Source organism: Eubalaena glacialis, chromosome 14 (genome assembly GCF_028564815.1).
Source record: "Eubalaena glacialis isolate mEubGla1 chromosome 14, mEubGla1.1.hap2.+ XY, whole genome shotgun sequence".
NCBI lineage: Eukaryota > Metazoa > Chordata > Mammalia > Artiodactyla > Balaenidae > Eubalaena > Eubalaena glacialis.
Window position 1 is genome coordinate 54285242 of NC_083729.1, and position 23705 is coordinate 54308946.

Genomic DNA, 23705 nt, shown 5'->3' on the forward strand with positions numbered 1-23705 from the left:
GGGTTGTCTTTTCGTCTTGTTTATGGTTTCCTTTGCTGTGCAAAAGCTTTTAAGTTTCATTAGGTCCCATTTGTATATTTTTGTTTTTATTCCCATTACTTTAGGAGGTGGATCAAAAAAAGATCTTGCTGTGATTTATGTCAAAGAGTGTTCTTCCTATGTTTTCCTCTAAAAGTTTTATAGTGTCTGGTCTTATATTTAGGTCTCGAATCCATTTTGAGTTTATTTTTGTGTATGGTGTTAGGGAGTATTTTAATTTCACTCTTTTACATGTAGCTGTCCAGGTTTCCCAGCACCACTTATTGAAGAGACTGTCTTTTCTCCATTGTATATCCTTGCCTCCTTTGTCATAGATTAGTTGACCACAGGTGCGTGGGTTTATCTCTGGGCTTTCTATCTTGTTCCATTGATCTATGTTTCTGTTTTTGTGTCAGTACCATATTGTCTTGAATACTGTAGCTTTGTAGTAGTCTGAAGTCAGGGAGTCTGATTCCTCCAGCTCCGTTTTTTTCCCTCAAGACTACTTTGGCTATTCGGGGTCTTTTGTGTCTCCATACAAATTTTGAGATTTTTTGTCCTAGTTCTGTAAAAAAATGCCATTGGTAATTTGATAGGGATTGCATTGACTCTGTAGATTGCCTTGGGTAGTATAGTCATTTTCACAATATTGATTCTTCCAATCCAAGAATATGGTATATCTCTCCATCTGTTGGTATCATCTTTAATTTCTTTCATCAGTGTCTTATAGTTTTCTGCATACAGGTTTTTTGTCTCCCTAGGTAGGTTTATTCCTAGGTATTTTATTCTTTTTGTTGCAGTGGTAAATGGGAGTGTTTCCTTAATTTCTCTTTCAGATTTTTCATCATTAGTGTATAGGAATGCAAGAGATTTCTGTGCATTAATTTTGTATCCTGCAACTTTACCAAATTCATTGATTAGCTCTAGTAGTTTTCTGGTGGCATTTTTAGGATTCTCTATGTATAGTATCATGTCATTTGCAAACAGTGACAGTTTTACTTCTTCTTTTCCAATTTGTATTCCTTTTATTTCTGTTTCTTCTCTGATTGCCATGGTTAGGACTTCCAAAATATGTTGAATAACAGTGTTGAGAGTGGACATCCTTGTCTTGTTCCTGATCTTAGAGGAAATGCTTTCATTTTTTCAGTTTTTTTATTGATTTGAGTTTTTCACCATTGAGAATGATGTTTGCTGTGGTTTTGTCGTATATGGCCTTTATTATGTTGAGGTAGGTTCCCTCTATGCCCACTTTCTGGAGAGTTTTTATCATAAATTGGTGTTGAATCTTGTCAAAAGCTTTTTCTGCATCTATTGAGATGATCATATGGTTTTTATTCTTCAATTTGTTAATATGGTGTATCACACTGATTTGCGTATATTGAAGAATCCTTGCATCCCTGGGATAAATCCCACTTGATCATGGTGTATGATCCTTTTAATGTGTTGTTGGATTTTGTTTGCTGGTATTTTGTTGAGGATTTTTGCATCTATATTCATGAGTGATATTGGTCTGTAATTTTCTTTTTTTGTAGTATCTTTGTCTGGTTTTGGTATCAGGGTGATGGTGGCCTCATAGAATGAGTTTGGGAGTGTTCCTTCCTCTGCAATTTTTTGGAAGAGTTTGAGAAGGATGGGTGTTAGCTCTTCTCTAAATGTTTGACAGAATTCACCTGTAAAGCCATCTGGTCCTGGACTTTTGTTTGTTGGAAGATTTTTAATCACAGTTTCAATATCATTACTTGTGATTGGTCTGTTCATATTTTCTATTTCTTCCTGGTTCAGTCTTGGAAGGTTATACCTTTCTAAGAATTTGTCCATTTCTTCCAGGTTGTCCATTTTATTGGCATAGAGTTGCTTGTAGTAGTCTCTTAGGATGCTTTGTATTTCTATGGTGTCTGTTGTAGCTTCTCCTTTTTCATTTCTAATTTTATTGATTTGAGTCCTCTCCCTCTTTTTCTTGATGAGTCTGGCTAATGGTTTATCAATTTTGTTTATCTTCTCAAAGAACCAGCTTTTAGTTTTATTGATCTTTGCTATTGTTTTCTTTGTTTCTATTTCATTTATTTCTGCTCTGATCCTTATGATTTCTTTCCTTCTGCTAACTTTGGGTTTTGTTTGTTCTTCTTTCTCTAGTTCCTTTAGGTGTAAGGTTAGATTGTTTATTTGAGATTTTTCTTGTTTCTTGAGGTAGGCTTGTATAGCTATAAACTTCCCTCTTAGATCTGCTTTGGCTGCATCCCATAGGTTTTGGATCATCGTGTTTTCATTGTCATTTGTCTCTAGGTATTTTTTGATTTCCTCTTTGATTTCTTCAGTGATCTCTTGGTTATTTAGTAACGTATTGTTTAGCCTCCGTGTGTTTGTGTTTTTTACGTTTTTTTCCTTGTAATTCATTTCTAGTCTCATAGCATTGTGGTCAGAAAAGATGCTTGATATGATTTCAGTTTTCTTAAATTTACCGAGGCTTGATTTGTGACCCAAGATGTGATCTATCCTGGAGAATGTTCCATGCACACTTGAGAAGAAAGTGTAATCTGCTGTTTTTGTATGGAATGTCCTATAAATATCAATTAAATTTATCTGGTCTATTATGTCATTTAAAGCTTCTGTTTCCTTATTTACTTTCATTTTGGATGATCTGTCCATTGGTGTAAGTGAGGTGTTAAAGTTCCCCACTATTACTGTGTTATTGTCTATTTCCTCTTTCAAAGCTGTTAGCAGTTGCCTTATGTATTGAGGTGCTCCTATGTTGGGTGCATGTATATTTATAATAGTTATATTTTCTTCTTGGATCGATCCCTTGATCATTATGTAGTGTCCTTCCTTGTCTCTTATAACATTCTTTATTTTAAAGTCTGTTTTATCGGATATGAGTATTGCTACTCCAGCTTTCTTTTGATTTCCATTTGCATGGAATATCTTTTTCCATCCCCTCACTTTCAGTCTGTATGTGTCCCTAGGTCTGAAGTGGGTCTCTTGTAGACAGCCTATATTTGGGTCTTGTTTTTGTATCCATTCAGCAAGCCTGTGTCTTTTGGTTGGAGCATTTAATCCATTCACGTTTAAGGTAATTATCAATATGTATGTTCCTGTGACCATTTTCTTAATTGTTCTGGGTTTGTTTTTGTAGGTCCTTTTCTTCTCTTGTGTTTCCCACTTAGAGAAGTTCCTTTAGCATTTGTTGTAGAGCTGGTTTGGTGGTGCTGAATTCTCTTAGCTTTTGCTTGTCTGTAAAGCTTTTGATTTCTCTGTCAAATCTGAATGAGTTCCTGGACGGGTAGAGTAATCTTGGTTGTAGGTTCTTCCCTTTCATCACTTTAAGTATATCATGCCACTCCCTTCTGGCTTGTAGAGTTTCTGCTGAGAAATCAGCTGTTAACCTTATGGGAGTTCCCTTGTATGTTATTTGTCCTTTTTCCCTTGCTGCTTTCAATAATTTTTCTTTGTTTTTGATTTTTGCCAATTTGATTACTATGTGTCCTGGCATGTTTGTCCTTGGGTTTATCCTGTATGGGACTCGCTGTGCTTCCTGGACTTGGGTGGCTATTTCCTTTCCCATGTTACGGAAGTTTTCAACTATAATCTCTTCAAATATTTTCTCTGGTCCTTTCTCTCTCTCTTCTCCTTCTGGGACCCCTATAATGCGAATGTTGTTGTGTTTAATGTTGTCCCAGAGGTCTCTTAGGCTGTCTTCATTTCTTTTCATTCTTTTCTCTTTATCCTGTTCCGCAGCAGTGAATTCCACCATTCTGTCTTCCAGGTCACTTATCCGTTTTTCTGCCTCAGTTATTCTGCTATTGATTCCTTCTAGTGTAGTTTTCATTTCAGTTATTGTATTGTTCATCTCTGTTTGTTCTTTAATTCTTCTAGGTCTTTGTTAAACATTTCTTGCATCTTCTCGATGTTTGCCTCCATTCTTTTTCTGAGGTCCTGGATCATCTTCACTATCACTATTCCGAATTCTTTTTCTGGAAGGTTGCCTATCTCCACTTCATTTAGTTGTTTTTCTGGGGTTTTATCTTGTTCCTTCATCTGGTACATAGCCCTCTGCCTTTTCATCTTGTCTATCTTTCTGTGAATGTGGTTTTTGTTCCACAGGCTACAGGATTGTAGTTCTTCTTGCTTCTGCTGTCTGTCCTCTGGTGGATGAGGCTATCTAAGAGGCTTGTGTAAGTTTCCTGATGGGAGAGACTGATGGTGGGTAGAGCTCAAGGTGATGTTTCTCTTATTCTGTTTAACGACCTTTCCAGAAAGATTCTTGGGAAGTCAGTTTCTTGATTGAATCTCATGTACATCCAAATGGATGTGTCTGTAAAGTTTTGATAGGTTGCAGTTTTTTTTTTTTTCTTTTCTTAGCAGATAGTGTTCTAAAAAATAAGCTATTTAAAAATATATAGAATTTATGGTTAAATTTCTTTAAGCTTTAGCAAATTAAATGCAGATTATTATGCATGCACATTCAACTGTAATATGGCACTTCCCTCTAAGCAATTATTATATTTTCAATATAGATATGTCCATAAAGAAGTAGATTCAAGCAATGATGTTAATAATTACTATCATTAGTATAGTTCCATACAATTAACAAAGTCCTACCACATACATCGTCACAATAGAGCTTCACAAAAATCCTGTGGGGTATGTGGAGTTATCTCTATTTTACAGATGAAGTAGTTGAGACAGAGATGAAATTATTTTTCCAAAGTTATAATTTTCATAATTGTGGAACTATCATTCAAACTCCAGTCTCATAATAAATCAGTTACTGTGATAATCCACTGTGGCCTTTTTTTTTATATAACTTTTTTAATAGATTTATTTATTTTTATTTATTTTTGGCTGCGTTGGGTCTTCGTTTCTGCTTGCAGGCTTTCTCTAGTTGCGGCGAGTGGGGGCTACTCTTAGTTGCGGTGCGTGGGCTTCTCATTGCAGTGGCTTCTCTTGTTGCAGAGCACGGGCTCTAGGTACGTGGGCTTCAGTAGTTGTGGCACGTGGGCTCAGTAGTTGTGGCTCGCAGACTCTAGAGTGCAGGCTCAGTTAGTTGTGACACACCAGCTTAGTTGCTCTGTGGCATGTGGCATCTTCCCGGACCAGGGATCGAACCCCTGTCCCCTGCATTGGCAGGTGGATTCTTGACCACTGTGCCACCAGGGAAGTCCCCATTGTGGGCTTTTAATAAAATTATGAGGCTTTCTCTGACTTATACAAAACCTGTTTGGAATTGGTATAGCAGGGCATTGCTTTCTTCTCTCAAAATGAACTTAGATGTGATGTCAGCAACAGAAGATGGAGAGGGACCCCACATGCATTACTTACAAAAATTACACATAAATGTGATAAAAATGAATTGGATAACTTCATAATTGTCATAAAGCTTTTATTTTTATGTTTAACTTTGGATAATTTCAAATTTACACCAAAGTAGAGAGAATGGAATATATAAACTACTATATTACCCATCACCCACCTTCATCAATCATCAACTCATGGCAACTTTAATTCATCTTATCCCTTCTGCTTTCTCCCAATGCATTATTTTGAGGCAAATTCCAGATATATAATTTCTTTTGTGCATAGTTCATTATGCATAATTTTGTTTTTCAAAAATAACTATTTTAATAATAATTATAACTTTGAAATACTGAAAAGCTGAATAGTTTTCTAGAAAGCTGTTTCCAGATAATGTATACCAGTAGGCAGCTTTTCCTGAGTTCAAAATAATCACAGTATGCTTTTCTTTTGGAATTTAGCTGTCTAATAAACAGTAAGAGAAAGAGTTTTACCTGTCCTATGCCATCTTCTCTCATTTCTCCTTCTAAAATAAAAAATCACAACAATCATTATCTTAAAATCTAATAAAGGGCTTTAATAAAAATTGTTAATAGAACCTTTTAATATCCTCACTAAAAAGAGAAATACTTAAAATAATCATAAATAAAATACTTAAAACTCTAGAGAAAGCAATAACCAAACTTCAAAATAGTATGAAAATACCAGTTATTCTCATGCATACATGTTATGGCTAATGTACTGAAATCAAATGAGTAGACTGTGCCTTTATTGTTCCTTCTGTTCTTAAAGAGATGCCTTAAAACTTGCATGGCAAGTAAGTTTCGTCTAAGTGCCAATTCTGGTTGATTAGTGGTGGTTACCTGGGGAGTGTGTTAAGTTTTATGAGGGCTTTTTTTTTTCTCAATGGGAAAGAATACTATATTTGATTAGTGGGTTATTTGCTCTCATAGCAGTGATATGAGACCTGCTGACTCTGGCTTAGTACATCAAAATGATGCTCTTAAAAGAATCATCTTTACTTAAATTTAAATATTAGGCTGAGGAAAAAGAAGTGACATTACTGCCACAGTCTAATTTCTCATTATTGATGAATAGTAGGTAGACATTAATTTACATATTTTCATCCTTGAAACAAGTAATTGTGTATATAATTGTTTGTATTAATAAGTCCCAATTGTGTTTCTCTTTTCTTACAGCACTTAGTGCACACATGCATATACCACTCATTTGGCACTAGGCTATGTTCACTTATATTATTATTTATCTCCTTTATTTAGTCTAGCTTACCAAGCAGATTATAAATTTTCCTAAGCTTATCAGCAGAATCTTATTCTTCCTTGTAGTCCTAGCACCATGAAATGCCATGATGATGATGATATTTTTATAAAAATACATGTTACTTGTCTGTCATTAACTCTAAATTACTTGCTATTTTGTGGTATTTTTCTATTGACTGGGATATTAGCTGTACAGTTTAAAATTTTCATAACATTTCTAATATGGTATGGAGCCATATTATGAAATCTGGATTGTAATGCTTTCATAGGACATTTGATTTTTTTAAAATAATGGATTGGCTCTTGCCTTTAGGTAGATAAAAGTTTAAAGCCTACAGTAAGATGGTTATTCTCTTTTGGAAGCTCTCTAGGAGTATAAAATTAACCATCTCTCTCAGAAACTGGTATAACATTTTGTCTTCCTAATAGTCATACATCATTCTTATGACTAAACAAAACTAAAACAAAACAAAATAACCTGCTTTAATTTATGTTTTTAAAAGTTTTCCATAGACCATAAAACAGCCCAGTGTACTTTGTGTAATTAAATAGTAATTGCTATCCCTGTAATCTTGACACTTTGCGCTAAACAACTATACTTTTCAAAATGTTTAAAAATAAACACTTTCACCATGTTAGTCACCGTCAGTCATCCTTGAATCCATGCCAATTTTTCATATAAAGGAAAATTAACTTCCATAGCGGAAGTGTTAAGATCTATGATCTAGATTCTAGATGGACATCTAAAGAGATTGGTGTAATAAAGTGATTGCTTCTGACTCTAGTATGTTATAGTCTTTTAAACACATACCACTTTCTGTTTATTTTCTCATAAAAGACAGTTACTGCTTCATTCAGTTTCTTGTCAACTATGACAGTCCCCATCCCTTAACTATATTTATCTTAGTCTAGATAAGGGGCCTACATAATGTAAAGGGCCAGATAGTAAATATTTTAGGCTTTGCAGGCCAATAGGCAAAATTGAAGGTATTATGTAAGTACTTATATAGCAAGAGAGAGAGATTCTAAAATGTTTGTCTTGATGAAATTCAAACTATAATAATAATAACTGATTACAGGTGTTTTTGTGGCACACATCTAATTGGAATGGGGGATAGCATTTCATTTGATTGGGGTTCAAAGTTAGTGTTCTCTCCCATCAAACTCAACTGCAAATATTCATCTGTTAATGCTGATCTCTGATGAGATTTCATGTATTTCACCTCTGAATATGCCCTTTCAAACAGATTAGTACCACACACTGATATCAATCCATGAGCAGCATCTTATTTTATAGAATTCTTCTTTCTTTATTAGATTCATCTTATTTTATTAGATTCTTCTTTTGATGTTTGACTTTTAGCATGTTATTATATTGCAGATTAATCACTTCCAGTTGCAAGTTAGGTAGAAGCTCCTCAGTTGCAGTTGATGGATTTTGAAATATGGAAATTTCCTTTGCATTTGCATTCAGGTCCAAAAATCACTGCTGGAATTAGGGAGACCAATTGTTCTAGTTTCCTGGGACTGAGCGGTTACCCAGGATTTGGGACTTCATGTGCTAAACCTGGGACAGTTGTTTACCCTCTCTGGAGTTTAATTTGATATTAGAAAGTATATCTATTTCAGATTTGTGTGGGAATATAGATATTATTTTTTGTTTTAACTCTTGATAACACAATGTGATATTATTTGTGATTCAAACAGCATTAATTAGCATTGTATTGGCTTTACTTCAGTAAAAAAATTCACGTATTAACAACTGTTTGCCTTATAATTTTAGGTTAAATTCATTAAGAAACATTATCAAGTTTGCAGCAAAAGCTGATTTCCTAAGCCATTCAGTTTGATAATAGTGGTCAGTAGTGGTTCTTCTCATTTAGAAAAATTTTAGTCTCAGTACCTAAAAAAGTCACAATAAAATTTTGTCACTGCAAAGTTTTTGAACTTCTGCATGGTAGGGCAAATCAAGATATTCAGCTTCCATTTTTGACAAAAATTCACAAAGCTGAGGATAGTTAAATCCACAGGAGTGAGTGAAATTCACCTTTGACACTGTTGGTTCAGTAGCACATGATTAATTCAAATATTTTCTGCAGGGTACCTGCTGATTGAATAACAAATACCATGAATAACCATAACATTTAAAACACGCTTTGTAAATTTGTCTTTTTCTCCTCCACATATATTGGCATCATCGATTGTAACACATCTTAGCAGATTCCACTATAGGTTGTACTGAACTAGTGTTTTCTCAACTTTGAAGATATTCTTGCCTGGAATTGTTTCACACAGACTGTTCATAGAGGTTAATTCTTCAGTTACTCCAAACTTGGCATTGACTCCTCAAATAAAAAACAGCAATTGAGCGGTATCCACAACATCTTTTGACCAAAGAAAACCACTTGAAATCATTTTCCTTGCGTGTATATGTGGTTGTTTTTTTTTTTTTTTTTGCCTTGTTTTTTCATCAGCTATTCATATTGCTCCCAATGTCCTCAATTTTTTGAGTAACTGTACTCACTGAATGGCTGATAATCTCAGACAGAGATTATTTTCTCTCAACACACTTCTTCGGTTTCTACAATCAAATATGATTTAATTAACTAACCATCAGAAAATGGCTTTCCTTGATTGGCCAACAAATGAGCCATTCAGAAACTTACTTGGTTGGAGCCTCATGTTCATTTTTTATTTTTGTGAAGAAACTTTCCTATGATGAGACACACCATTTTAAATTTTCTATTTTTTTCTGACCATTGTTTGCCTGTGGCAGGGGATATTGTGATTAGTCCTTTGATTGGTAATATTCATGTATATTGGATTCGATGGAGCACAGCTATAGTGTCATTGCATAATAAACATGGTGCTTTGCCATCTAATTTGATAACAGAACAATCCACTCTCCACTGTGCCTTAAAAGTGTGACGTTTGCAGTCTAATCTTCATTTCTGGTTTTGATATGATGAGCAGGCACTGGTAATAAAGATAAAGTTAAAAATTGTGATGTGGCACTTGAAAGGCTGTGGATTTATAACTGTGTCACTGCGGTTTGCAGTGTGCTAAGCAGCCATACGAAATGCTACTCAATTCTGCTATTGTAGCATGAAAACAGCTATAACCGATGTAAAAGAATAAGCATGGCTGTGTTCCAATAAAACTTTATTTATAGACGTTGAAACTGAACTTCTATGTGTCACAAAATATTGTTCTTCTTTTGATTTTTTCCAAAACATTTAAAAATGTGAAACCATTCTAGCTTGTGGGCTCTAAAAAAACAGGTGACAGTCAGACTTGGTCCATGGGCTCTACTTTGCAGATCTCTAGTCTAGATAGCCTTTTTCCAAACTATGGTAATGTTACTCCTATTTTTTAACGCTTACATTCATTTCTATCGATTTTCCCCTTTCCATATCATTTTAAAATTTATTTCTACCTAAGTAAATAAACTGAGTGATAGTTATTCTTTACACGGAGGATAGCTAGCTTTAGCATAGTACCTAAAGTACTTAGCAGAATGCCTGGCACATTGTAAATGATCAGTGATTGTTTGCTTTACCATGGACATTCTTATTCATAATGGCCCCTAATAGTGGTAGAGAGGTGTTTAAGATTAAAACATTTTCTAGCTTGTTTTGGAACATAGGACACAATCAAAGCCTTTAAAAATTGAGGTATGTAGATTATATCTATAACATTACGTGGACTGTGATAGAAATAAATTAAATCAATACAATGAGAATTGCTTTCCAGAAAATCCTTGCTGGTTGTGTCATAGTCTCATTAGTTTTATAGGAAGGATGGTAAATTACTGGATAATTTCTTTCAGTATTTGACCAAGAAAATTGTCAGTGTTAGGCTGACCACTGTAATGCTTTAAAAAAAAAAGAATTATTTGTGATCATTATCCAGTGTCTTAAGTGTCTTAAGTACGTATCCATTAGGTCTTTTTGACTTGAACACATCCAGTGTTGTTGCTGTTTCATCACAAATTTATTACATGAGCTTTCTCACTAAATTTAATAAGGAGTTACTCTTAGACCAGTGTTACTCAGAGTGTGGGATGAAGACCAATAATTGATCTGCAAATTGTTTGCTACTGGTCTGTGAACTGTTTATTATTTGTGATGAAAAATAGAAAAATATGAGAAAAAGCAGTTAGAAATTTTTATGATAGTTTGACAGGATAATTTTATGTGTGTTTAATAAAAGTTTAAACTTTTATTTTTAAAATTTAAATAATATATTAAAATTATGTAATTGACATATAACATTATATTAGATTCAGATGTACAAAATAATGATTAGATGTTTATATATTGCAAAATTATCACCAAAATATGTCTAGTTAACATCTGTTACCACACATAGTTACACTTTTTTTCTTGGGATGAGAACTTTTAATATCTGCTCTCAACAACTTTCAAATATACAGTACAGTATTATTGACTGTAGTCACTTTGCTGTACATTACATCCCCATGATTTATTTTGTAAGTGGAAGTTTGCATCTTTTGCCCCCTTTTACCTACTTAGCCTACCCCTCAATCCCCACCTCTAGCAAACCACCAATCTGTTCTCTGTATCTATGAGTTTGGGTGTTTTGGGTTTTTTTTATATTCTGCATATAAGTGAGATCATACAGTTGTCTTTCTCAGTCTAGTTTCTTTCACTTAGCATAATGCCCTCAAGGTCCATTCATGTTGGCACAAATGGCAGAATTTCCTTCAATATTATGGCTGATAATATTCCATTGTGTGTGTGTGTGTGTGTGTGTGTGTGTGTATCACTTTTTTTATCCATTCATCCACTAATGGATGCTTAGGTTGGTTCCATATGTTGGCTACTGTAAATAATGTTGCAACAAACATGGGGGTACAGATATCTTTTTGAGGTAGTGCTTTTGTTTTCTTCTGATAAGTACCCAGAAGTGGAATTGCTGGATCATCTGGTAGTTCTATTTTTAATTTTTTGAGGAACCTCCATACTGTTTTCCATAGTGGCTGTACCAATTTACATTCACACCAACAGTGCATGAGGGTTCCTTTTTCTCCACATCCTGACCAGCACTTGTTATTTCTTGTCTTTTTGATGATAGACATTCTGACAGGTGTGAAGTGATATCTCATTGTGGTTTTAATTTGCATTTCCCAGATGATTAGTGACGTTGAGCACCTTATCATGTACCTATTGGCCATCTGTATGTCTTTTTCGGAAAAATGTCTATTCAGATCCTCTGCCCATTTTAAAATCAGATTTTTTTTTCTATTAAGTTATGTGAGTTTTTATATATTTTGGATATTAACCACTTATCAAATATGTGATATGCAAATATTTTCTTCCAGTCTGTAGGTTGCCTTTTCATTTTGTTGATGGCTTCCTTTGCTGTGCAGAGGCTTTGTAAAAGTTTTATGTAGACTCACTTGTTTATTTTTGTTTTTGTTTCCTTTGCTTTTGTTGTCAAATCCAAAAATCATCACCAAGATTGATGTCAAGGCAGTTACCGTCTATGTTTTCTTCTAGGGGTTTTATGGTTTCAGGTCTTACATTCAAGTCTTTAATGAATTTTGAGTTAACTTTTGTGTATGGTGTAGGATAGTGGTCCATTTTCATTCTTCTACATGTGACTGTCCAGTTTTCCCAACACCATTCATCGAAGAGACTGTTCTTTCCCCACATATATTCTTGGCTCTTTTGTTGTAAATTAATTGACCATATACTTGTGGGTTTATTTCTGAGCTCTCTATTCTCCATTGATCTATGTGTCTGTTTTTATGCCAGTACCATACTGTTTTGATTACTATAACTTGTAATATAGTTTGAAATCAGGAAGCGTGATGCCTCCAGGTTTGCTCTTCTTTCTCAAGATTGTTTTGCCTATTTGGGGTCTTTTGTAGTTCCATACAATTTTAGACTTGTTTGTTTTATTTCTGTGAAAACAGCCACTGAGTGCTCAGTTCCTTTCCAGGAGATACCAGTGACCTGGAGCAAAGCAGAGGGAGAGCGCTAGCCTGCATCTTTGGAAAGTAGTTCAGTAGGCACCTGTATGGGTATTAAATTAGATGTCTGTTCCTTAGGCTGAAGATTTAAGACAAGTAAATGGGCCTCTTTCACAGAAAGACTGGGTGTTTTTTCAGTTGGTGCCTCTGCCCTGGGCCCTGGGACATACTCAGGTGAGTCTATGAGCACTTTAAAAACTGTTTCTCAGTTTGTTAGAGCCTTGTCGGTCTTGTGGATGCAAGCCCCATTGGCTTTCAAAGCTAGATGTTTGGGGACTCAGCTCTAAGTTACAGATCTGAAAAGTTGGGGAACTAGACATGGGGTTCAAACCCTTTGCTCCTCAGAGGGAAGTTCCAATTTGAGAGTTCCAATTGTGGGTTGCCATGTGGGGTGAGTTTGTGGCAAGATTATGTCTCAGTCTCTCCTACCCATTTCGATGTTGGTTTTTTTCCTCATTTGCCTGATGTATAGGAGTCGCTTAGCTAGTTTCTGGGGGTTTTTTTCAGAGAAAATTGTTCCCTATATAGCTATAGATTCGGTGTGTCTGTGGGATGAGGTGAGCTCAAGACCCTCCTAATTGCCACCTTTTTTATTTATTTATTTATTTTTTGGCTGCACTGGGTCTTCGTTGCTGTGTGCGGACTTTCTCTAGTTGTGCCAAGCGGGGGCTACTCTTTGTTGCGATACACGGGCTTCTCATTGCAGTGGCTTCTTTTGTTGTGGAGCACAGGCTCTAGGCACATGGGCTTCAGGAGTTGCAGTACGTGGGCTCAGTAGTTGTGGCACGCAGGCCGCAGAGCATGTGGGCTTCAGTAGTTGTGGTGCATGGGCTCAGTAGTTGCAATGCGTGGGCTCTAGGGTGTGCGGGCTAAAGTAGTTGTGGCGTGCAGGCTCAGTAGTTGTGGCTCACAGGCTCTAGAGTGCAGGCTTAGTAGTTGTCGTGCAGGGGCTTAGTTGCTCCATGGCATGTGAGATCTTCCCGGGCCAGGGATTGAACCCATGTCCCCTGCATTGGTAGGTGGATTCTAAACCACTCCACCACCAGGCAAGTCCCCTAACTGCCGTCTTGAACCAGAACCTCCTTGGACATTAATTTTTAAATTTCATTTTAATTTTTGTTTTTAGTTTTGTTTTAGATAGAAAATTAAAAAAATAAAACTTCTCCTCAGATTATATGATTCATTTATGATTTCTATAAAAACAGAAGGGAAGAACCATTAAAAGTTTCTGTCTTTTTTCTCCTTTATTGTACTTTTTTCTCCTCTTTTGGTTACTTCCACTTTTTCTTTCAAATTGCAAATTTCAGTAAAGTTCTCAACTGAGCCAACTTGGTCATTTGTTAGGTTTTTGTTGTTCATTTTTGCTTTTCTGTCTATTAATTTAGTTTGTATAGCTTCCTCATCAGCCTCATCTCTGTAGAATTCCTGCCTATTCTTATTTTGTGTTAGAAAATACCACCTTTATAATGGGTTTTCTACTAGGTAATTAAACTTGGCTAAGCAGGGTCCATGTGGATAATTGTTTCTGTGTCAATGTGACTGAGCCATAGGGTACCCATGTATTTGGTCAAACATCATTCTGGGTGTTTCTATGAAAATATTTTTGGATGAATTTAACATTTAAATTGATAGACTGAGTAAAGTAGATTGCCCTTCCTAATGTGGATGGGATTCGTCCAATCAATTGAAGGCTTGAACAGAAGAAAAGGATGGCCCTTCCCTGAATACGGGGGAACTCCTACTTTGTCTGCCTTTGACCTGGGACATTGGTTTTCTGCTGCCTTTGGACTTGAACTGAAACATCAACTCTTCCTGGATTTGAGCCTGTTGGCCTTCAGATTGGAACTAAACTATCAGATCTGCTGGGATTCCAGCTTGTAGATCATAGGTCTTGGAACTTGTCAGCCTCCATAATCACGTGAGCCAATTCTGTATAATAGACACACACACACACACACACACACACACCCTATTGGTTCTGTTTCTCTGGAGAACCCTAACTAATACAACCCATATTCATTAATTTGTTCTTACTGTATTAATCCTTTGGTACTTAAGTGTGGAAGTTCACACATAGTAAAACACAAAGGGAGACCCTGATGTGTTATTTAGCCACTTATATTAGAATTGGTTGCTTAAAAAAATATTTTAAACTTATCTGAATACTATTCTAAAACAGTTATTAGAGCTAAGATCTATATTGGGCAAAAGAGGATTCAGTTGCTAGAGTACAATGAAGGCAAAATAAGGTTATTTCAAGGAAGGAGTAGTCAATGATATAGAATGTTATCAGCAGTTGTGCGGAAGAGTTCTGGAAAAAATCATTAGAATTTGTCAGTAGGAAAAGATTAATCGTTTTCAAAATGAATATTTTTAGAAGAATTGGGTAGAAAGGATCATTTAGGTATTAATATGTTTTGGGTGACAAGGAAGTAGAGGTAGTTAAAAAAATATGCAGTAGTAGAAAATAAGGTTGGATAGGGATGATATGTGTAGATTATAAAAAGTCTAAATAGTTTAAAGTCATTTTAATGTCAGTTTGGAGAATGTATCAAAAGCATTCTACCATAGTTATCAACTGTGAACACATTATATGCAGAGATTATGTCTTTTACCTCTGTTTTCACTCTATAACATAGTTTCTGGTACACAGGAGGCACTCAATAAATATTTGTTGAATGCTGGATGAAAGATGCTTACAAGTCGTATTAAATCTTTTATTAATCTCAAAAATTATCCTTTTCTGTTCCTATCAATATTTTCCCTCAGGCTTACTGTACTCCCAAAGTATCATAATGAGCTTGCTATTTAGTATTTCCTTCTGTTATTTCTCATTTCAATCAACTTGGGATGAGGCCAGTAGGTTAATATTCTTATGCCATGCTCTTGATAATATTACTCTCCTGCCTATAACCTTAAAAGCCATATAACTACCTACTGAAATAAATATAAACTCTTTAGCCTTGCACCACAGCCCATCCACAATCTGACCCATTACCTACCTTTTAGTCCTTATCTTTCACTACTGCTTTACACTTTAGCATCATTGGGCTTATAAAGCATGTAAAGCCGTGATCTACTAGCCCAGTGCACTGTCAAAATGACAAAATTCAGCAACCAATTCTTGGTCATTTCAAAATAACTCAAGTTCTTCAATTACTTTTCTTAAATACCATGAAGGAAACTGTATTAACCACAGTGATACAAAAAGCTATAGATATTTAATGTATTCAACTTGATGTATTTGGAGATACATGTACACCTGTGAAACCATCATCACTATTATTGCCATAAACTTATACATCACCTCCAAGAGTTTCCTCCCATCCACCCTCCCTTGTATTTTTTTCTTTTTTCCTTTGTTTAAGAGCACTTAACCTAAGATCTACCCTCTTAGCAACATTTTAAGTATATAATACAGTACTGTTCATCATAGCCCCTGTGTTGTACAGCAGATCTCCAGAACTTATTTTGCATAAGTGAAATTTTGTATCCTTTGGCCAACACTTTCCCACTTCCCCCTCTCCCCAGCCCCTGGCCATCATCATTTCACTTTCTGCTTCTATGTTTTGACTTATTTTATTTAGCATAACTGTTCTTCAGGTCCATCTATATTGTAACAAATGGCAGAATTTCCTTCTTTTTAAGGGCTGGATAATATTCCATTATATGTATATAGAATATTTATCCATTTGTTCACTGATGAACATTTGGGTTGTTTCCAATCCAAATGTTGTGAATAACACTGTGATACATGTGGGATTGTAGATATTTCTTTAAGAACCAGATTTCAGTTCCTTTAGATATATAAAACCAGAAGTGGAATTGCTGGATAAAATGGTAATTCTATTTTTAATTTTTTGAGAAACCCCCATATTGTTTTCCATAGTGGCTGCACCAATTTACATTCCCACCAACAGTATATAAGGGTTCCCTTTTGTCCACATCCTTGCCAACACCTGTTGTTGTTTGTATTTTTGATAATAGCCATCCTAAGAGATAGGAAGTGATATCTCGTGGTTTTGATTTGCATTTTCCTGATTGGTGATTTTGAGCACTTTTTCGTGTACGTGTTGGCCATTTGTATGTCTTCTTTGTAAAAAGGTCTATTCAGTTCCTCTGTCCATTTTTAAATTGAATTTTCTTTTTTACTGGGTTATATGATTTCTTTATATATTTTAGGTATTTATCCCATATCAGATATATGCTCTGCAAATACTTTCTCCCAATATTGCCTTTTCATTTTGTTGATGGTTTCTTTTGCTGTGTAGAAGATTTTTAGTTTGATCTAATCCCACTTATCTATTTTTGCTTTGGTTGTCTGTGCTTTTAGTGTCATATCCAAGAAATTGCCTGGTTCAGTGTTTAGCTTTCCCCCTGTTTTATTCTAAGAGTTTATTGTTTCTGGTTTTAAGTTTAGGTGTGTAATACATTTTGAATGGATATTTTTTAACATGGAGTGAGATAAGGGTTCAGTTTCATTGGTTTCCATGTGGACATCTAGTTTTCCTACAAGTATGGAAGAAACTATCTTTTTCCCATTGTGTATTCTTGGCACCCTTTTTGAAGATCAGTTGATCCTATATGTATGGGTTTATTTCTGTGCTCTCTATTCTGTTTCACTGGTCTATATGTCTGTTTTTATGCCAGTACTATACTGTTTTGAGTATTATAGATTTGTAGTATGTTTTGAAATCAGGGAATGTGTTACCTCCAATGTTATTCTTCTTGCTTAAAATTGCTTTGGCTATTTGGTGTCTTTTGTGGTTCTAAATGAATTTTAGGATTGCCTTTTCTATTCCTGTAAAAAATGCCGTTGGGATTTTGTTTAGTTCTAAAAGTTTTTTTATAGAGTCTGTAGGGTTTTCTACATATAAGAACATATCATCTGCAAACAAAAATAATTTTACTTCTTTCTTTCCAATTTGGATGCCTTTATTTATTTTTTGTTTGTAATTGTTCTGGCTAGGACTTCCAGTACTGTGTTGAATAGGGAGGTGAGAGTGAGCATTCTTGCCTGTTCCAGAAATTAAAGGGAAAGCCTTCAGCCTTTCATTGCTGAGTATGATGTTAAGTGTGGCCTTTTCATAAATGGTCTTTATTGTAAGGTAAGTTAAGGTCTTTAATAGGTTAGTTCTTTCTGCACCTGATTTGTTGAGAGGTTTTTTATGTTTGTTTTTAAATCTTGAAAGGGTGTTGAATTTTGTCAAATGTTTTCCTGCATCTATTGAGATGATCATGTGAATATTATCCTTTGTTCTGTTAATGTGTATCACATTCTATGATTTTTGTATGTTGAACCATCCTTGCATTTTAGGGATAAATCCTACTTGGTCAAGTGTGTGATTCTTTTAATGTGCTGTTGAATTCAGTTTGCTAGTACTTTGTGGGGAATTTTTGCATCAATGTTCATCAGGGATGTTGGCCTGTGGTTTTCTTTTCTTCTGGTGTCTTTGTCTGGCTTTGGTATCAGGGTGATGTTGGCCTCATAGAATAAGTTTGGAAGTTTTCCCTCTTCTTCAATTTTTGGGAAAAGTTTGAGGAGGACTGTTATTAATTCTTCTTTAAATGTTTGCTAGAATTCACCTGTGAATCCATCTGGTCCGGGGCTTTTCTTTGTTGGAATTTTTTTGATTACCCCTTCAATTTCCTTATTTGTTATTGATCTGCTCAGGTTATTTCTTCTTGATCCATTCTTGGTAAATTATGGGTTTCTAGGAATTTTGCCATTTTTCTAGGTTTTTCAACTTATTGCTAAATAATAGTTCATAATAGTCCATTATGATCATTTTTGTTTCTGTGGGATCAGTTGCAACATCTCCACCTTCATTTCTGATTTTATTTATTTAAGTCTTCCCTCTTTATTTCTTAGTTAGTCTAGCTAAGGGTTTGTTGACTTTATCTTTTCCAAAAACCAGTTCTTAGTTTCAATGATTTTTAGAAACAGTTTTTCTATTTTCTATTTAACTTATTTCTACTCTAATCTTGATTATTTCCTACCTTCTGCCAGCTTTGGGGTTAGTTTGTTCTTTTCTAGTTCCTTGAAGTGTAAAGTTATGTTGTTCCTTTGTAATTTTTTTTTAATAAAAAGTTTATTGTTTATAAACTTTCCTTTTGGTACTGTTTATGCTGCTTCCTATAAGTTTTGGTATGTTTTCATTTTTGTTTATCTCAAGATATTTTCTAATTTACTTTTGATTTCTTCTTTGACCCAATAGTTGTTTAAGAGTGTATTTTTTAAAATTCCATTAGTTATCCCATTTTCTTTCTTGTATTCATTTCTAGTTTCATTACATTGTTATCAGAAAAGATACTTGGAATGATTCCAGTCTTCTTAAATTTGTTAAGACTTGTTTTGTGACCTAGCATGTGATTTATCTGGGTGATGGTCCATGTAGACCTGAGAAGAATGAGTATTCTGCTGCTATTGTTCTGTATATGTCTTCAGTTTTAATTTGGTGTATAGTGTTGTTCAGTTCTGCTGTTTCCTTCTAGATTTTTCCTGTCTGAATGATTTATACATTATAAAGAGTTAGGTATTGTAGTATCCTGCTATTATTGTATTGCTGTCTATTTTGCTCTTCAGATCTGTCAATGTTTGCTTTACACATTAATAAACATTTTATATTTGATGTTGGGCACATATATATTTATAATTGTTATATTTTCCTGTGGAATCGACCCTTTATCATTATATAATGAACTTCTTTGTCTCATGACAGTTTTTGACTTAAAGTCTATTTTGTCTGATACAGTGACTCCTGCTTTCTTTTGGTTACTATTTTCATGGAATATTTTTCTCTACCCTTTCACTTTTAGCCTACGCGTGCCCTTAAATCTAAAGTGAGCCTCTTGTAGATAGCATGTAGTTGAGTCTTAATTTTTATCCATTCAGCCACTCTGTCTTTTGATTGAGTTTAGTCCACTTACACTTAAAGTGATTATTGATAGGAAAGGGTTTCCTATTGCCATTTTTTAAATTGTTTTCTGTCTTTTTTCTCTTGTTCTTGTCCTCTTTGCTCACGTTTCTTTATTGTTTGATGATATTTTTTTTTGGTAATAGCATGCTTTGATTCTTTTCTCTTTATCTTTGGTATATCTATTATACTTTTTAAAAAAGTTACTACTGGGCTAACATCAAAGATTTTATAGTTATATCAGTCTGTTTTAAGCTAATAACAACTTAACTTCAATTATATCCAGAAAGTGCACCCTTCTTTCCTCACACACACAATTTACAAACTCATGCTAGATTTTACTTCTTTCTATATTGTGTTTCCATGAACACATTACAGTGGTTATAGTTATTCTCACTACTTTTGTCTTTAAAGACTAGTGTTACAAGTGATTTATGTGCCACAATTACAGTATTACAGTATTGTGTTTCTCTTTATATTTCCTTTAGCAATGAGTTACAGTTTCATGATATTGTCTAGCATTTTTTTGTTTGTTTCAACTTGAACTCCCTTTAGCACTTCTTATAAGGCAGATCGAGCATGATGAACTCCCTAAGCATTTGTTTGTCTGGGAAAGTCTTTATCTCTCCTTCTCTCTTAAAGGAAAGAAGTTTTGCCAGGTAAAGTATTCTCGTTTGGAAGCTTTTCCTTTAGAAAAGGAATATATCATCTCACTCGCTTCTGACCTGCAAGGTTTCTGCAGAGAAATCCACCAATAGTTGATGTGCTATTCCTTGTATACTCCCTCATGTGTGACAAGTTACTTTTCTCTCACTGCTGTAAAAATTCTCTCTTTGCATTTGATTTTTGATAATTATAATGTGTCTCATGAAAATCTATTTGGGTTCAACCTATTTGGGGAATTTGGGGCCTCACAAATCTGGATGTCCATTTCCCTCTCTAGATTTCAGATGTTTCAACCATTATTTATTTTTTATTTTGTATTTTATTTATTTATTTATTTTGGCTGCATTGGGTCTTCATTGCTGTGCGTGGGCTTTCTCTAGTTGTGGCGAGCGGGGGCTACTCTTTGTTGCAGTGCACCAGCTTCTCATTGTGGGTGGCTTCTCGTTGCGGAGCATGGGCTCTAGGCACACGGGCTTTGGTAGTTGTGGCTTGCAGGCTCTAGAACACAGGCTCAGTAGTTGTGGCGCACGGGCTTAGTTGCTCTGCAGCATGTGGGAGCTACCTAGACCAGGGCTCAAACCCGTGTCCCCTGCATTGACAGGCGGATTCCTAACCACTGCATCAACAGGGAAGCCCCAACCGTTATTTCTTTCAATAAGTTTTTAGCTTTTCTCTCTCTCTCTTTTTCTCTGTCTCTACTCCTCTGGGACTCCCAAAATGTGTATATTTGTGCCTTATTGGTATACCATAAATCCCATAGACTTTCTTCACATTTTTCATTCTTTTGGTTGTTGTTGTTGTTCCTCTCAATGGGTAATTTCAAATGACCTGTGTTTGAGTTTGCTGATTCTTTCTTCTGCTTGATTGATTCTGCTGTTGAAGTTATTGAATTTTTTACTTTAGTTATCGTACTCTTTAGCCTCAGTCTTCTTTTTTTTTTTATATTCTTTTTTTAAAGTTTTTTTTTTTTTTAATTTTTGGCTGCACTGTGTGGCATGCAGGATCTTAGTTCCCCAAGGATCAAACCCATGCCCCCTGCACTGGGAGCGTGGAGTCTTAACCACTGGACTGCCAGGGAAGTCCCTTTTCTTTTCTTTTTTGAATGGTTTCTATATCTTTATTGAACATCTCATCTTGTTTAGGTATTGTTTTCCTGATTGTCTTTAGTTGTCTATCTGTGTCCTCTTTTAGAACATTGAGCTTTATGACAGTTTTTATACAATTCTTTGTCAAGCCATTCATGGATATACATTTCTTTAGGGTTGGTTACTGGAACTTTATTAGTTTTCTTTGGTGACGTCATCTTTGCCTGATTCTTTGTGATGTTTATAACCTTGTATTCATGTCTGTGCATGCATTTGAAGGAGCAGGAACCTCTTCGATTCTTTATAGACTGTTTTTGGCAGGTAAAGGCCTACTCCTGCTAGGTCCCTGGATGGACAAGCTTGCCTCCAAACTGCAGTTAGGCAGGGCCAAGGCCAGATTATGAAGCTGCTTCCAGGTCCACAGTCAGGTCCATGGTTGGCTAGACTATTACTGGGGGCACCAGCAGGAGTACCACATGCTGGGTCCTCAGGTGGATGGGACTACTTCTAAATCCACAGTTGGCAGGTCTTTTTCTTGGGGTGCAGATTGTCTTGTCTCCTCCCAGGTCTCTGGGTGGATGAGACTGCCTCCAGGATCACAGTTGAGCAGTGGGAGCTCGTCATGGGGTTGCTTCTAGGTCTTTAGTTGGGTGTGTATTCAGCGGGCCTAAAATTGGAGTCACAGGTGGGTGCGGTTCCTGCTGGGTCTTAGTTGAGTGTGGCTGGAGCCATGTCCACAGGGGGATAGGGCTGCACTCAGGTCTGTATTCAGCAGACCTGCTACCACGGTGTGGGCATGCCTTCTCAAACTGTCTTTCCTTGGTTTTGGGCTCCAGTGGGGATGCTGCAACTTCTACCTGGATTTTGAAACTCCTACAGTGGCACTTTTAATTCATGGATGGTTGCCAAATCTGTGTTTCTGTTGGGAAATGAGGGCTGGAGGGACCTCCTATTCTGCCATCTTACTAGTAACTGTCAACTTTTAATTTCAACTTTATTGCTGGCCTTTTTGAATATTGTTAACTCTACACTGTTCTTCAAATTCAAGGGAAAACAAAGAGACAAAAATAGCATATTTTTCTGAAGACAAAATCATGTATCTTTAAGCCATTAATGCCAAAAGAATCACTTTAAACTGTTTATTCAACTGCCCATCCTTTACGTGAATCATTCCATTGAAAGTTTGATTTCATAGGTGAGAACAACTGAAGAGTTGAAGTAACAGTATTTTGGGTCAGAATTGGGACCATATAGTATATCTGCTTTGTGACACGGAGTTGGTAGGCCTCAGTTTATGAAAAAAAAATGTTAGTAACTGCTATATCCTTGGCACAATGCAATACTTAAAGATTCTTTTTCTGTCTTCACCACATCTCTCAGATGCTGAAGTTGCTCTCATGTATTTCCTTCCCTGGGCTCTTCAGAAGAAAAACTCCACTTAAAGTCTCTTAACTCCACATGCCTCTCTTGTTCTCTGTTATCTCCCTTTCTTCCAAATTTTGCATTTCAATTGGCCCATTCTCAGAGGTAAAGGGAAGAAAATGAGTAGGCCAAACTTAGGTTCATCTTTAGGGGACAGTGAAGGGGACATAGTGAGAACATTAAAATATTAATTATTTTTGTCCCTTCACAAGCAGTCATCTATGTGTTATCTATGTTTTCTATTTCTATAATTTCATATGCAGTTTCTTCTGCATGGTAAAATTCTACTTATCTTTGAAGGCCACCTGCTCAGCTCAGCATCTTGGCTGGAGGTGAATGCTGTTACCTCATCATGCTTTTATTTTGGTACCACTTTTAGGGAGTATATTACATGGCTGCCTTATGTTACAGTACTTACTGTTTTTATCTTCTTGTTACTAAACTGGGCAAGAATCATGCCATTTTTCTCAATGACCTTCAAAGTCTGGCTTCTCAAAGTGTAATCTTCAGGCCGGCACCATATACATTACTTGAGAGCTTGTTGGAAATTCAGAATCATGGGCTCTAGCCCAGATCTACTGAATGAGAATCAACATTTTAATGAAATCCCCAAATTTATTTGTGTGCTTATTAAAATTAAGCCTTTGTTATAATCACATGACTTGGTATTTTCCATTATACTAGCCTAGAGCAGTCTTATAGCACATCAACTAAAAATGCTTAGGGTTTTCTTATTTTTATGCATTCACTGAAAGCTCTTGCCAGCTATGACACTGTTTTTCTGTTACACTTTGAATACTTTGTGTACCTTGGATACCATTACCTTCTTCATTACAGGTCTTAGCCATCAAAGATCCAGCACAGATGTCTTTTTCAAGTTCATTCCTTCTGTCAAATACTTGTCTATTGTGTATAGGTTTTTTAATTGGAAAAAGAATGAAAAAGGAAATTATAGGGTTAAACATGTTACAGATTTTAAATATTGAATATTTTCAGACTTACGAGGTTTTAAAAAATATAATGAAAAAAA

At 35.5% G+C, this 23705-nt stretch overlaps 1 protein-coding gene across 4 annotated transcripts in view; it reads right to left on the reverse strand.

The window, feature by feature from the left end:
* WDPCP (WD repeat containing planar cell polarity effector) overlaps nt 1–23705 on the reverse strand; it is a 548844-nt gene that overhangs the window by 21473 nt on the left and 503666 nt on the right. For all 4 annotated transcript variants that reach the window (XM_061211054.1, XM_061211055.1, XM_061211053.1 and 1 more), the window contains one exon: nt 5802–5833. In XM_061211054.1, coding sequence (XP_061067037.1) covers nt 5802–5833 — 32 coding nt within the window. The remainder of the gene's footprint in view (nt 1–5801; nt 5834–23705) is intronic.